We start from the raw sequence: 17,250 nt of genomic DNA on the forward strand, positions 1-17,250 counted from the left end.
TCAGGTCAAAGAAGCTGTTGAAGTGCTGAAGGTGCGGTTGCAGGAGAATGGGAACTTTGTAAGTACAAGATATAATTTTCTCATTTCTTAATGTGGGAAGAGGCCAAGCGGGTATATTCATAGTTTGCCATAATTTTGGTACCTACTATCTAACTTTTCTCCTGTATATGAAGCGATTGAGGGTCAGTTGTCGTGTTCATACATTTGGGGAAATATGCAAGTCCTTTGATGACCGGAGAAAGAAGTGGGTGAGAGAAATGGGGTTTGGAGGGTGTTGCGATTAAAGCGAAAATTAGAACAAACTTATCTGATTCGATGAACTGAACGAAGAACAATTGTTGCGTCGTGGACACCCACTGTCCTAAAAGACGATTCCGCGCTACCTCCCGGTGCAGTAGAACAGAATGCGGTCGCCCTCCAGGATTAGCGCAACTCCGACGTTGTGTGCACTCACAAAGCCGGATGGAGTCAGAACGTATGCCCAAAACCGAGAGCAATTTTGTGTGAGAGTAAGAATGTGTTTTCGTATTTTGTGTGTATGATTTTCTGTGAGAAGGGAACTGAAACTCTGATTTAAATAATTAGAAGGAAAGCATTGCAACAGACAAAAACGGCTGAGGGAATGAATGTTGCAACAGCCAGAAAACGGTCAAAAACATTGATCATAGTAACGGACGTAATTAATGGCATTTAATCCAACGGTTACGTAATCAATACAGATTCCCGTAACAGTGACTTGCGCAAACCGGTCCAGTTACCAAAAAGAACAGGGTTGACCCACAAAACCCACCCCACCCCACGCCCGCGAACCGCAAGTACCAAGTACCAAGTACCAAGTACCAAGGCCCAAGGCCCAAGGCCCAAGGCACAAGGCCCACGGCCCACGGCCCGCGCCCGGCCCGGCGCGCGCGCGCGTGTGTGTGATGTGTCCACCCATACCATTCTCACACTTTCTTAAACAAGAGTTACACTCATTCCCCAATTAATAAACAAGAGGAATATGAAGAGTTTTTCCAATGTGGGACTCTTGAATTTTCACTCACCCTTTTTTCCTTTGTGTTTCCCAATGAGAATTTCCAACAATCCCCCACAGGTTCGAATATGCGGAAAAGAAAGAAAAGAAAGGAGAAGGATATTGGTTTTGGGCAAAACAAAACAATTGAATAGGTGTCAATGTCTTTCGACTTGAATTAACACTTAGTGACATTTAAGCTATGATCTCTTTCCTACCAAGTGACTTTCGTATTGAACTTGATAGGGAGATAGAAACCCGTCACTTAAAGCACGCAACTGAATATGTATGACATTCTGACTCCGCGAATAAAGTGACGCCTTATACTGGCCATACGTCCGACCTGGATATGCTCATAGGTGCTCTAGAGAATAGCCCACATCGCAATTCTCATAGGAAGCGGCCACACTTCCACACCTACGTAGGTGAATCCCATCAAGTGTGAGCTACATTCACACCACCAAACATATGATATGGGTTCATTAAGAGCCGTATGCTCAACCTCTTTCCTATTGTAGCAAGCACATTATAACATCTAGGGGATGGACAAAAAATAAAATTTTGTGCTTCCGAATTATAACAATAATGTCGTCCTTTGAACTCTGTGAGTAGGAGTTCATTATTTTACAATTCATTCAACGGGCTTCAGGCCCATCCCTTCCGATGTTTCCAAAACTAGTTTTCTACATAGGCCTTTCGTTAACGGATCCGCAATGTTCATTTCAGACTTTACATAGTCTAGTGATATCACCCCACTTGACAACAATTCTTTGATGGCCTTGTGCCTCAAACAAATGTGCCTTTTCTTCCCATTGTAGGCATGGTTGTTTGCCACAGCAATAGCCGCTTGCGAATCACAATGAAGTGCAACTGAAGGAGCTGGCTTCCCCCACAGCGGAATATCTGCAAGCACATTTCTCAACCATTCTGCCTCATGACCTGCCAATTCAAGAGCAATAAACTCAGATTCCATAGTAGACATAGCAGTACAAGATTGTTTACAAGATTTCCAAGACACAGCTCCACCCCCTAGGGTGAAAACATAACCACTGGTAGAGTTAATTTCATCATTGCCAGAAACCCAGTTAGCATCACAATAGCCTTCCAAAACTCCTGGAAACTTGGAGTAGTGCAAACTCCAATCCATGGTACCCTTAAGGTACCTGAGCAATCTCTTCAAAGCATCCCAATGTTCATGACTTGGGTTACGAGTATACCTGCTTAATCTACTCACAGAATAAGCAATGTCAGGTCTAGTGTAGTTCATCAGAAACATAACACTACCAATAATCTTAGCATATTCAGATTGGCTAACAGGATCACCATTATTTTTCCTTAAGTGGATGCTTGGATCATAGGGAGTCCTAACTGGATCGACGTCAAAAGAGTTAAATTTTTTAAGTAACTTTTCAACATAGTGAGCTTGGCTAAGACAAATGCCATTTGGAGTTCTCTTGATTTTCACTCCTAAAATCACATCTGCCTCACCCATATCTTTCATTTCAAACTTAGAACTTAGAAAACTTTTTGTCTCATTTACTCGATCCAAATTAGTCCCAAAAATTAACATATCATCCACATAAAGACAAATAATCACACAACCATCAGAATCATGCTTAGAGTAAACACAAGAATCACCTTCATTTACATGGAACCCATTACCTGTCATAGTCTAGTCAAATTTGTCATGCCATTGCTTTGGAGCTTGCTTAAGCCCATACAAGGACTTGACTAATTTACAAACCTTATTCTCTTGACCAGGAACAACAAACCCTTCCGGTTGAACCATGTAAATTTCCTCATCCAAATCACCATTTAAAAATGCAGTTTTAACATCCATTTGATGCACAACAAGATCATGAATGCAAGCAAGAGAAATCAAAGTTCTAATAGTAGCAATTTTAGTGACAGGAGAATAAGTATCAAAATAATCAATACCATGCCTTTGGGTGAATCCCCTTACCACAATTCTAGCCTTATACTTGTCAATGGATCCAGTGGATTTCAATTTTTTCCTAAAGATCCATTTACAAGTAATGGGCTTGCAACCCCTAGGCAGATCAACCAACTCCCAAGTATTGTTACTTAGGATTGACTGAAGTTCACTATCTATTGCCTCTTTCCAAAACACTGCATCAACAGATTTCATAGCCTCTTCAAAGGTCCTAGGATCATCTTCCAAAATAAAGACATAAGCAAAGTCATCATCAATCAAGTAAGGTTCAGTTAAGAAAGCAGTAATAAAATCATCACCATAACTGGTTTCCTTTCTTGCCCTCTTGCTCCTCCTTGGCTCCAATTCAGAATTCACATCAGAGGTGGGAGGAGCAACAACAGGCATACTAGAAGAAGTGCTAGAAGAAGGCACATCATTGATACAAGATATTTTCAAAGGAAATACTGTTTCAAAAAACTCGGCATCTCTTGCCTCAATGATGTTACCACATGCATAAGAATTGTTAGCACCTTTAACAAGAAAACGATATGCAGCACTTTGGTAAGCATAACCAATAAAAATACAATCAACCGTTTTAGGACCAATCTTGTCCCTTTTGAAGCTGGGTATAGCCACCTTTGCTAGACACCCCCACACTTTCAAATAACTTAGGTTAGGTGCACGACCCTTCCATATTTCGTATGGAGTCTTGTCTAGCTTCTTGTGAGGTACCCTGTTCAAAACATGACAAGCAGATAATATAGCTTCCCCCCACATGTTATCAGAAAACCCAGAACTAATAAGCATAGAATTCATCATGTTCTTCAATGTTCTGTTCTTCCTTTCAGCAATCCCGTTCTGCTCGGGTGTGTAGGGAGCCGTTGTCTCATGAATGATCCCATTCTGCTCACAAAATGCCTTAAGAGTGTTAGGGTCATATTCACCACCCCTATCACTCCTAAGTCTCTTGATCTTCCTATCAAGTTGGTTCTCCACTTCGGCCTTGTATTTGAGGAACATTTCCTCAGCCTCATCTTTTGACCTGAGAAGATAAACCATGGTGAATCTTGAGCAGTCATCAACAAAAGTAATATAATACCTTTTACCACCCCTGCTCTCATAATTTTCAAAATCCCCCAAGTCACTATGAACAAGCTCTAGTACTTTAGTTTGTCTATCTATTGATTTAAATGGCTTCTTTGCAAACTTGGCCTCAACATATACTTCACATTTTGCAAAATCAGTTTTAGAAAAACTGGGGATCAAATTAAGTTGTTTAAGCCTTTTAATTGAAGCAATGTTAAGATGACCCAACCTTGCATGCCATAAATCAATAGACTCAGCAATATAAACAGAAGAAGTACTAGCATTCTTATTCATAATTTCAAGTTTGACATCAAGAGTAAATAAACCCCCATTACAGAAACCCTTTCCCACAAACTCCCCATTTTGAGTAATAACAAGCCTATCAGAATCAAATGAAAGCTTCAATCCAGCCTTAATTAGCAAGCTACCAGAAATCAGGTTCCTACGCATTTCTGGAACATGCAACACATTGGTAAGAGTAATAAGTTTTCCAGAGGTAAGAGTGAGAACGATCTTCCCTTTGCCTTGAACAGTTGCAGAAGCTGAATTACCCATGAAGACATTTTCACCATCAGTTTTTTCGTAGGTAGTGAACATGTCTTTGTTGGTGCAGATATGTCTCGTTGCTCCAGTATCAACGATCCATTCAGCAACATTACCTGTCAAGTTAGCTTCTGAAACAACAGCAACAAAATGGTTAGGATTAGAAACTTCATTAGCTTCAGCAAGGTTGGCTTGGTTCTGATCCGACTTCTTCTTGGATCTGCAATCTACAGACTTGTGACCAGTTTTCCCACATTCAAAACACTTGCCCTTGAACTTATACTTCATTGGTTTCCCTTGAGGCTTGAAAGGACTTCCCTTTCCCTTAAACTTTTCAGAATATGCATGAGGCTTAGGTTCTACAAGGTTAGCCTTAGCAGACCCGGAAAACACAGATTGACCCTTATCCTTAATACGATTTTCCTCCTCAATTTTCAGGTGACCTACAAGCTCCTCTAAGGTAAGGTCCTTTTTCTTATGCATTAACTGATTACGAAAATCTTTCCAAGAGGGTGGGAGTTTCTCAATTAAAACTATAGCAAGGGTAATATCACAAATACTCAAACCCTCGGCAGCTAACCACTTACTGACACAATAACGCTTAGTACCAGCATCATCAGTTCCATATTTCTTTTCTAATGCATCCCAAATATCCCTAGCATGATTAAACCCCATATAGATATCAAGCAATGTATTCGACATATGATGCAGCAACATGCCCTTACATGTCCTATCATCTTTAGCAAATTTCAACTCAAAAGCATGCAATTCAGTTTCATCATCAGGTTCGACAACATCATCAAGCACATAAGCAATCTCAATTTGTTCTAAATAGAATCGCATCCTAACAGCCCAACGTTTATAATTCTTGCCATCAAGAGGTTCTAACTTAGACATATCAGGAATCATGAATTTGGAAGTCAAAGCCATAATAATCGTCTTTTAGATTGTTGCGATTAAAGCGAAAATTAGAACAAACTTATCTGATTCGATGAACTGAACGAAGAACAATTGTTGCGTCGTGGACACCCACTGTCCTAAAAGACGATTCCGCGCTACCTCCCGGTGCAGTAGAACAGAATGCGGTCGCCCTCCAGGATTAGCGCAACTCCGACGTTGTGTGCACTCACAAAGCCGGATGGAGTCAGAACGTATGCCCAAAACCGAGAGCAATTTTGTGTGAGAGTAAGAATGTGTTTTCGTATTTTGTTTGTATGATTTTCTGTGAGAAGGGAACTGAAACTCTGATTTAAATAATTAGAAGGAAAGCATTGCAACAGACAAAAACGGCTGAGGGAATGAATGTTGCAACAGCCAGAAAACGGTCAAAAACATTGATCATAGTAACGGACGTAATTAATGGCATTTAATCCAACGGTTACGTAATCAATACAGATTCCCGTAACAGTGACTTGCGCAAACCGGTCCAGTTACCAAAAAGAACAGGGTTGACCCACAAAACCCACGCCCGCATTCCCAAGGCCCAAGGCCCACGGCCCATGGCCCGCGCCCGGCCCGGCGCGCGCGCGTGTGTGTGATGTGTCCACCCATACCATTCTCACACTTTCTTAAACAAGAGTTACACTCATTCCCCAATTAATAAACAAGAGGAATATGAAGAGTTTTTCCAATGTGGGACTCTTGAATTTTCACTCACCCTTTTTTCCTTTGTGTTTCCCAATGAGAATTTCCAACAGAGGGTTGCTTTTTTTAGTGGACAGCTGGCTTCCGAAAAAACTTTGTTATTGGTTGATGACCCGGATGGATCCCATTAATCAGCTTTTCATAGCTCCAGATGGAGAAGAGTACAAGCTATCCAAGGATCAAGTTAGGTGGATCCTTGGCATCCCAAAAGGCAGTAAGGTTGTTCCTAAGAAGGTGACAAATAACGATATGAGAAGCAAACTCAGGGACATTGAGAAGAAATTTGGGCGAATATGAGAGAGTAAGCAGAACATGAGTGGGAAAGTTGTAAAATTGAAGGGGATACTTATAAACAGTGCCTTGATCGAAAGAGCAAAGGGAAGTTGGGAAGAAGAGGATGAAGAGGAGTTTAAGACTCTTTTCTTGATCTTGGCATTGCATTTGGTTCTTTGTCCAACACTATCTTCCAATTTGGAGAATGATTTGGTACCTGCATTGTCATGTGCAAAGCAAGCATGGAACTATGACTGGTGTGGGTTGGTGTTGGAGAAGCTTCTGGACAGTGGCTGCAAATTTGGTAAGAAGTTCTATGCTGATGGATATGCGAAAAGATATGGAGGATGCAGTATTTTCCTAGCAGTAAGTTATGACATTAGTATATATATATATGTTTTCATAATGCCATATGTTTGGCTAATATTGTTCAATGACGAATACAAATATTTTACCTTGACCGGTTGAATAGAGACCCAGTGGCATGGGGAAATTGGCCGAGATTAAAAGTGTGGACAAAGGAGGAGATTTTGGAAGCTGGGGAGGAAGATGAGGCTCTAAAGGGAGATTTCGGCAATGTAGGGGTAAGTGTGAGTAAACTGCATAGCTTCCTGATGTAACTCGAGCTATGTTCTTTGTGAATTTTCGTTGCTTACTGATATTATGTGTACTGTGCTTAGCTCTCTCATGTGGGGGAAAAGGGGTACATAAGTACATTGAAAATCCTAATTAACATAATATTTCCCACTCTCATAGTGCCATCAGTTATTGACACACAAGTTATGTAGCATCTTTGATAACATGAAGCACTATTTTCATCATTAAAATAAGACTATGTGAACTTGTATTAGAAGGTCTGGCATTATTTGTGATGAATACCTTTTCCGCATTGACTCTTGTACTGTTGATTGAGAATGAAGCTAATATTTTTCTGAACAATGGGTTTCATGTAATGCATAGATGTAGCCTATGGTGAAAAGCATCCTCGGGAGTCTAGGGATACGGATGGCCTAACTTCATTTGCTGAGGAGGTTAATTTATTTTCCTTCATATATGACACATATATAGGTTGGAAGTGTAGTAGGTTGGTTGGTATGACTTTGTTTGTATGTGCAGGGGTTAGGACCATGTATCCAATCCCAACAGTCACAACTCACAGGAACAGGAATGTAGTTATGTCGGTTACAGTAGAATGAAGGGGATATCAGAAATGAATCATGTGCTGTGCAAATTGGAAAAGTCTAAAAGAGAAGGAAGAAAAGAAAGGCTCCAAGCTTGTGTGTCTAACAAATTAGCTCAGACTACCGAGGTTCCCGTTGTTTCCATGGTTGTGAAACCAGGTGGAAATTCGAAGGAGGATGATGCATCAGAGGAGGTGTCAGTGTCACAGCTTCAGAAAGGTCCTGCTGCATCATTGATTAATGATGGTGGGCAGAAAGCATGCTGTGCAAAAATATTGTTCGATGCTGATGAGAGGCCTGTTGAGGGGGAAAAGAAAAATGAGAAAGATGGGAATAGAAATGGTAGAAACACACCATTGGCTAATAAAATTCCATTTCAAGATCCAAATGAAGTGACAGATGATGCAGCATCACATGATTTAGATGGGAGTACAGAGCATACTATCAAGAAAGCTCCTGCGTATTTAGCTTCATTGGGGAATGGTTCACTTGATAATCCTGTGATTACCGATGATGAAAAGACAGTTGTAAAGGAAAATTGCAAATTTGACCCTTTTGAAGTGTTTGGTCCTGTACTTGACTGTAGGATAAAAAAGCTTGAGTGTGTTGTTTCAAGGATCCGAACAATTAAGTTAAGTTCCAAAGCAAGCTAAAGGTAGGATTTTCCAAGTGTTTTGGTGTTAAGCTTTTGGGAATCAACTTCTGCAAGGCAATTAACCAGTGACCAAAGGAAGGAAGGTAAGTGTTAAGTGTGGTGAGGTTCTTCATGAATTCTTGTTTATTTCTGTGGGTTCTCTTATGACACAATCAACCAGGCGTGAAAAAACGGGTTCGTTTCAGTTTATTTTTAATTGCATTAGTATAAAGTTCATGGGACTTGAATGGTGGTGGTGAACGCCAAGATCACAAATTCACGACTAACAAGAAATTGATTAAAAGAAATTGATACCATATCATGAAAACTGTATAAAAAGAATTACCACATACTCCATCTTCTCTTAAAGAATGTTGCTTCCAATCTTCCATGTATTACGAGTCTGAAAATTGCTAGATCTTCTTATTATTTCAGAACAGTAATAGATCAATGATGTTTGAGTTTAAACGTTAAATGCTGTTTCTGAACCGGAATCAACAGTAGCAGAAATCTTCTTCTAAGTACTGATGTCATTCTTAATTCTTAGTTTTCCAGTTTTATGCAATTGAAGTGGAGTACTCCGTAATGGAGGTATTCATTACATAGTCACAAACTTACATGAAATCTGATCTCACCTGCTGTCCGTTACATTATTGTTGTAGTATGTAAGCAACATCTGCATCAGTGTATTTATGCACTAAATTAATGTTTTCAATAACCTACAAAGACTACAGCCTATGCAAAACAAAACTTCAAAGTGGTACAATTGAATTGCTTGTTCTAACTAGCACATTTACTACAACTTCCAATCTTAGCTAGCCTGCCAAAAATCAAAGTGGTACAATTAATTACTCCCAAATACAATGCCTTTATATTCTAACAGCACTTGTTGGCAGAGACACTAGAGGTAGGGGTGGCAATGGATCGAGTGAGACTCAATCCGCATCCATTCAATTTGGCCATGTCCTTCCAATAATGCACTAGACTGGGAACCTACGTACGATAGGTCACATGTTCAGATTCCTCTGCCCCTATTTATTACCACTTATGCTCCTAAAAGTTCTTTACATTTGTTTCTAAAGTTCTTTACACTCTACTTTTTTTTGAGTTGTCTTTACACTCTACTTTATTCCATTTTTACTCTCATTTGGCCCACTATAATTTACCAAGTTACAATACTTTAATATTAATTTTCATCCACTCACCATCACTTGTTCACCCAAATCCCTTAATTATTGTGCAAATAGTAAGCTTAAAGATCATTTAGGAACGGAGGTTTGTATTACCAATGTGGTTCATTTGCACACAAACAAAAATAATCTGGACATGTCTTTACTCAAATTTAAATTAGTCGAAATCTATTAGGATCTAAAGTACTGTATTGGGGTATTATTTAAACAAAAAGACTATAATGGTCCAAACTTGTTGATGATGCATTTTTGTTCATAAAAACACTTTTATGTAGTTTTGTTACTTTTGTAAATAAATCTACGGAGTACTTGAATAGCACAAATTAATTTGGCAATACCTTATCAATTGTGATTTGTGACGCACTTCCTTATGAATCACAACAAACTACGATTTCTTCTCACAGTTGATATGGCACGCCAAAGTCATTTCTCCTTATTATACTTTTTTCAGTAAAAGAAAAAACCATCACATGCTTTACTCTTTCTCTTCTTCCATTTTTGTGAAAATAATTTATTTCCTGTACTACTCCGATAACATTGGTTGTTGTCAATAAATGCTAATCTGAACAAAAGATTTTTAAACCACTGTAGAATTCAGACATACCAATTGGCAATTGAGCATACTCCAACATTAGTGTTTCTTTCAGGGAGAAAAGCTCACTAGTCACTACACCCACCAATGGAACACCATTCCCTAGTTGAGGAGAGAGAAGAGCTAATGATTTCCCTAAATAGTAATGATCATAATCAAACTCCAACTTTAAAAAGATCCCATTTCCTTAAACCAACTCTAAACCCCAGAAATCAACCCTTTCCAAAACCCCCTTGTTTTTCTCTATCCTTTAAACCCAACAAAAATCCCCCCAAAATTAAGGTTCATTTCAAAGGAAGGCCAACACCCCAGATGAATTGGGACTTATGGGTTACTAATTTGCAACAAACCCATGAATCTACTTGGAAAAAAGTTGGCATCTTTGATGCAATCAGGGCTTCTACTTACAATTTAACGAGGGATAATGAGCTTATCTTAGGATTAGCTCATAATTGGTGTCCTGAAACTAACACTTTTGTGTTTTCTTGGGGTGAATGTAGTATTACTTTGGAAGATGTTATGATTTTAGGTGGGTTTTCTGTTTTGGGTGAGTGTGTTAAAACCCCATTTCAAAGCAGAGAGATTGAGGAAATTGAGAATACATTGGTTAGTGTTTTCCTTCGAGATAGAAAGAGTAGTTGCTTCCAAATCAAGCAGAACGAATGGATGGATTATTTCATGGATTTTGGGGGTGAATCGGAGCATATGGCATTCCTTGTATTATGGTTGTCGAGGTACGTGTTTTCGACAAAGTATTTCTGTCAAATTTCTCCCTATGTTTTCCCTGTTGCTATCGCTCTTGCTAGAGGTACTAGAATTGCACTTGCTCCTGCTGTTTTAGCTGCAATTTATAGAGATTTGAGTTTGTTGAAAGAAAAAACTCAAGGGTTTGTGCAAAATGATAAAAGCAAACTTGTTCTTTGGGCACCTTTCCAGATAGTTCAGCTTTGGGCTTGGGAGAGGTTCCCTACATTGGGTCCGAACCCTATTGCTCTCTTACATGGTGAGCCGAGGTTGGCTCGTTGGCAAAACTTATCCAAGTTGAAAAATAAGTTAGCCTGGATAGGTTTTGAGTCTCTTGGTGGGAGCTTTTTGTGGAGGCCCTATGCTTTATCTGTGGATAATTGGAAGTTCCCGGAGTTTTATGGTGATGAAGAGAGGTCGGTTTTGATAGATTCGGAGGTGGGGGAGGAGTTGTTGTCATTTGCAAAATGCTTGAGAGTTGAGAGCCTGTGAGTTGGTTGGTTTTGATTGTACAGAGCAGTACTTCCCACAAAGAATAGGGATGCAATTTGGATTCGATCAAGATATTCCGAGTTTTATTCCTAGATCGAATGAGAGTGAAGAGCTTGCTTGGAGTAGCTATGATGTACCTCTTAATGGTGTGGAGTTATATCTGTCTCCCAGATTGTTCAAGGGGGATGTCACTGTTCAATATTTTGATTGGTTTATGACAGCATCATCATGTCCTGGTTACAATAGTGTTACGATCTACAAACGACAGAGGATTCTGAGAAGTTGTGCAGGGGAAGCAAGAGATGCAATTTCCACGGAATTAAATGTGGTTTGTTCATCTCCTGCAACTGCAAGCAATGTTCCTGTGACTCCTTGTTTTGCTGTTTGTGTTGAGGAGATGCACATTGAAGCGGAAGCTACAACATCTTCTGACAAGAACCATGTTATTAGCATGGAGTCTCCTAGTTGTTTAGCTTCTTCTGAGTGTATATTGGCATCTCATTGTCTAAAGGAAGCGGAGATTACAGTGTCCAAGAAATATGCAGATTCGACTAACTTGCATAGTGTTGCTGAGACGATTAGTGTATCTTGCAGTGATAGAACCCCCACTCCAAACAATAGCCATGCTGATTTTTCTGACCGTTTTCAATCTCAAAGGCAAACGGAAGATGAGAACAAGCTGTCTCAGATTTTAAGTGAGATTTTGGAGGATACTTGTTTCGATGTTGTAGCTTCTGATAAGAAGATGAGTCTCAACAAAAGCCATGATGAGATTATGCCACCTCCGGGTTTTGAGATTGATATTGAGAAGGCTGTTAAGGGAATGGATTCTGTAATGGAACAAGTGGGAAAATGCAGGGAGAAGTGCGTTAACATGAGCAGTAACAAAAGTGTCAATGGTGCCGCGTTGATGCAGACTAGAACCATTCCTAGAGAAAGCCTACTTGATATTATTGATGAAGCAATTCCAACTCATATTACACAGAGGGTTGAACTTGATAATGAAGCTGCTGCTAGCTCTGTGAATACTCTAACGGTAGAAACTGATAGACACAGGAAGATTCACGAGGACACAAGCTGTCTAAATACAGAGATCCCTAATGATGAACATCGCAATAAGTGTGTAAATGTCAAGTTAGTGAGCGGTTCATTTGATGATCCTGTGATTATCGATGATCACAATGATGATGATTTTGAATGTGAAGCTACTTGTTTCTAAGATACAAGCTGCTAAGACAAAGGGCATATGTAAGAATCCTCACATATAACAATACTATCATTAGACGCATTACTTACGTAAACTAACTACTTAACTGGTACTACTCCGTCTAACATTAAGAAGCGCCGAGTTGTTCTTATAATGTTTAATCTTGTCTTTCTTTCTTTTATTGACATTTCTAGCTGATATCTTTCCCATTTTTGAGGAAGAGTATTCACTGTATATGGGCTGGTGCCTGGTGGTTACTTTAGACTTTAGACTTTAAACTTCACTAGTTGTTGGACCGCACGCGCGGTCCCCCAAGATATCGGAATTAGTTCGTAGAATTAATTAGCGTATAAGCAAAATTTGTACGGGAAAAAATCGAGGGAATTAGGTAGTCCGAAAACAACTACAAGGGATAGCATTCCGTATTCCAATATCGGGTGCTTGATCTGTTCAAATAGCAGGTTAATGCAAGCTAGATAGTACATTATAGGAGTTCATGCTAGAAAAACAACATTACATATTCCTGAAATCAGCATTGCAAAGCAGAACATAAAGAACTCGGCATAGTGTCCGAGTCATAATATGTACAAGAGTAGTTATGTTCAAGTTACAAAATATTTAAGGGGTATTTGTTGAGAACACCGCACTACGAGCTTGTTCCCTTCAAAAACCTTTAGGTAATGAGCCTACATTCCCACCTTCTATACTATTGCAACAGAAACTAATTCTGTTGGCAAGAAGTGTAGGAGCCATAAACATATTACGTGCAAATACTAAAGGGTTTGATTCTAGGCTGAAGTGTAGGAGCCATAACCATTTAACCTTTTAAAATGTTTATCCACAATTTTTTTCATAATAAAAAATTAATCAAAAAATATTAAAAGTTATTTCATACAAAAACAATGAGTAAAAATGATCTCGGTATACAATAATTTTATTGTACATCTTATACGTGTAAGACTTTTTGTATGCCAATACTAATGTAACATTAATTAGTGAGTACCACAACCATGCATAAGTAATGTTTTATTTTTTTTATTTTTTTTTATTTCACATGGGATAAGAAGCAGGAAAAATAAAAAGCACTAAATAACAAAAACTAAAAAAATCTGAAAACAAATAAACGAGCGACGCCACACAAAAGCAAAAACGGAGTAAGGGCAAGACGAATAAACGAGCGGAGAAGCAGAGGCAAAAGGAAAGAAAAACCAGAGGAGAGAGGAATGGAATAAATTAGGAGAAAGAAACAAATTTCTTAGGAATCAGAAAACAGAAAAGAGAGAAAGTAAAAAAAAAATGTGGAAATATGTAAGCAACAAGGTTTGAACCTTGGTTGATTAAACAAGCATTATAGAGCTTGCAAAGGGAAGGAATGCAAAAAATTTCCTTAGGAATAGTGGATTTCATGTATTTGTGACTCAAAACACTATTACTAAGCATAGTGTTCAAAATGTGAGTATTTTAAAGGTTAGAGATTCTGTATGAATCTAAAGCTTTTTTGAACTTGTAGTAATCTAATCTAATGGAGTATTTAACTTTAACTGCATTATTTATGTTACAATTATAACTTTCTGCACAATGTTTATGTTACAATTATAACTTTAAGCACAATATTTAGTTATTTATGTCACAACTAAAACCCACTTACCTTTTTACAAAATTTCTCTTACTTTAGCCATGTTTGGTTAAGAGTTATTAGTTGTTTGTATTAGCTGTTTTGACTAACTGGTTGAATTAGCTACTTGTGTATGAGTGTTTGGTAAATTAATTGTTAGTTGTTTAATGTGTAAAATGACCATTAAAAACATTGACATACTTGTTGAATACTTTGTTTATTATTAATGTTAGACTAATTATTTATTTTTAAATAAATATTGAATAAGTAAAACAATTTTTTTAAAGAAAACATATTCTTAATTTTAAAACTTAATTATATAAATTCTTGATTTTCTTGCTGAGAAATATTACTAATTTTACAAGCATGATTGCAATAGCTTTTAAGCGCTTAAAAATAATACTCTGTAATATAAAATTTATTATAACAAGAAACGAGTCAAGTAATGAGTGAAATGAAGGAGACGTGGGTAATGTTTTTAGGAGGGAAATAATGTAGGATGTCAAGAATGGCAAGGATAATATATCAAACACTTTGAGTGTTGTTTAGGTTGAGTATAATCTCCCTTCCCCTTGGTGGTGCTACTGTATCCAAGGTTCCCTTCTCTACTACTTCCTAGTGGTGTTTCTGTATCTAGGAATTAGAGAGATGTATCGCCGGAGTAGCCGATCGGCGTGGTGATTAGGCTAATTCTATCCGACCCCTACCCAGTACGGTGTCAGATATGTTTATTAAATCTGAATTATATGATCATTTAAAAACATGGTACACAATGAGTATTATACACACTGGATTAAATAGTGTATCGTTATTCGACGCCCACATACGTTAAAACACCCTCATTTTTAACGTGAAAATACACTTTTACCCTTATAAAAATGTTACCCCTCCCTTTATTTTTTCACTCATTTTTCACCTTTCCCCCTCCCCCTCTGAGGGCTCTGACAGCCTATTTATTCTTTTAACACTACTTGCCCGAAAATTTAATAATAATAATAATAATAATAATAATAATAATAATAATAATAATAATAATAAATTATTTTAAAAAAATAATGAAACAAATAATTTTTCAAATAAGACCAATAATTATAAAACAGAAAATATAAAAATAATTAAACAATAATAATAAATAGAAAATTAAACAATAACAACATGAATTGAAAGAAAAAAAAAAAAAACATACTCATTCTCCTGCGCACAACCTCTGTCCCGCGCACAATCTTTGCCGGACTGACAAGGTAGCCGCGCACAGATTGTGGCCGACTACATGGAGGCCGCACACAAGATCTATACGGGCGCCATGTCGTCGGCGCACAACCTGTGCGCGGTTGCCTTGTCAGTCCCGCAAAGGTTGTGCGCGGCTTCGACAATAGGAAAAAAAATCAATTTGCCTCCTCCCTTCTCCCTCTAGTCGCGGCCTCCCCTTCCCCTCTTGCTCCTTTTTCATGCCTTCACTCCATCTTTGATCGACTCCAGCAATATTGATTTTAGTTTCATCCAAAAAATGTGTGGGTGATCTGAGTTATTGAAGTGAGATAAGCATCAATTAATTATTACGTTTCAATTTCTTTTCAAACATCAGTTATTGGAGGCCATTAAACATCAAATAATCGATCGATGAGAGTGCAACAAAAATGAATATGTTAGCAGCGAGGGAGGCCACGGAACAGAGAGGATATGCGTGGATGGTCGGATTTTCTTTTGACCGAATTTTCGTGGGTGGTCGGAATAATGGCCGGACCTTTTGGGAGGGGAGAGCAGAGGCAAGAGTTTTTTTTTAAAAGGGTAAATACGTACTTTTACGTAATAATTGAGGGCATTTTTAACTAACGCGGACGTCGATTAAAAACCCCCATTGAATAAACCACATTTTGGTGCAAGTGAGACAATTAGGAGAGAGAAAGAATACGAAGTAAGGCCCTGTTCTTTGGGACTTTTTTGCAGTTCCATTCAGTTCAGTTCAGCTCCATTAAGTTCAGTTCAGTACAGTTCAGTTCACTTCAGTTTAGTTCAGCTCCATTAAGTTCAGTTCAGTTCACTTCAGCTCCATTAAGTTCAGTTCAGTACAGTTCAGTTCACTTCAGTTCAGTTCAGCTCCATTAAGTTCAATTCAGTTCAGTTCAGCTCCATTAAGTTCAGTTCAGTTCAGCTCTATTAAGTTCAGTTCAGTTCAGTTCAGTTCAGCTTCATTCAGTTCAATTCAGTTCAGTTCAAAAGAACGAATTCATCTTTCTTTATAATTATTTGTATTCTTGATATTGCAATTAAAATTGACATTTATTACTTATATATATAATAATAACTATTCTCGTTATTATTATTATTACTTAAATATTACTATTATTTTATTAATTATATATGTAAGTTTGTTATTAATAAATAATTATGATTATTCTAGTTATTATTTATTATTATGAGTATTGTTATAAATATTAACATTATATTTATTATTTGTTATTAATTATTAATTATTTATTATTTATTATTTAATTATTTATTATTTATTATTTAATATTTATTATTTATTATTTATTATTTATTATTTATTATTTATTATTTATTACTTATTACTTATTACTTATTACTTATTACTTATTACTTATTACTTATTACTTATTACTTATTATTTATTATTTATTATATCCCATTAACTTTGACCCAATCTTTCCATTAACCCATGCTTAGTAAACAACTAGGTAACTGACTCCTAGAAAAACTCTAACAAAATAAATATTAATTTGAATCAATAATCTAACATCCTCCCTTGATTCAAAATCACGTACAATTGCTCAACCTTGTTATTGTCTTCAACGACTTGAACTCCGACTTGAACTCTGACATTTTTTTTTAATCTCAACACGAACTCTCGACAAACAAGAACACACGACTAGAAGAGGTTGCTTTCTTCTCCTTCGACATTTTGAACAAAATTAGTTTGCTCTTTCTCTTTCTCATCACGTTGCTTATCCCAACATCTATCTTCTTTGTGACCATACCTTTTGCAATAGTGGCATTGTACGCTACTCATGGATTGACGTTGTCCTTCGAATCGACCACGACCACGACCATCACGACCACAACCACGACTACCCATACCG

The 17,250-nt window shown here is 37.7% G+C and overlaps 2 protein-coding genes across 2 annotated transcripts; both read left to right on the top strand.

Annotated features, from left to right (window-relative positions):
- The first annotated feature begins 6,719 nt into the window (after window positions 1-6,719).
- On the top strand, window positions 6,720-9,779 carry LOC130459558 (uncharacterized). The gene is made up of 3 exons (XM_056827006.1): window positions 6,720-6,860; window positions 6,967-7,078; window positions 7,455-9,779. Exon 3 carries the CDS (start codon window positions 7,687-7,689, stop codon window positions 8,326-8,328), a length of 642 nt encoding a protein of 213 aa, XP_056682984.1. The 5' UTR covers window positions 6,720-6,860; window positions 6,967-7,078; window positions 7,455-7,686; the 3' UTR covers window positions 8,329-9,779.
- A 399-nt stretch (window positions 9,780-10,178) lies between these two features.
- LOC110779698 (uncharacterized) lies at window positions 10,179-11,327 on the top strand. Its single transcript, XM_021984180.2, has one exon. The coding sequence runs from the start codon at window positions 10,179-10,181 to the stop codon at window positions 11,325-11,327; it is 1,149 nt and encodes a 382-aa protein (XP_021839872.2).
- Window positions 11,328-17,250: the final 5,923 nt, after the last annotated feature.

This window comes from Spinacia oleracea, chromosome 4 (assembly GCF_020520425.1).
Source record: "Spinacia oleracea cultivar Varoflay chromosome 4, BTI_SOV_V1, whole genome shotgun sequence".
Taxonomy (NCBI): domain Eukaryota; kingdom Viridiplantae; phylum Streptophyta; class Magnoliopsida; order Caryophyllales; family Amaranthaceae; genus Spinacia; species Spinacia oleracea.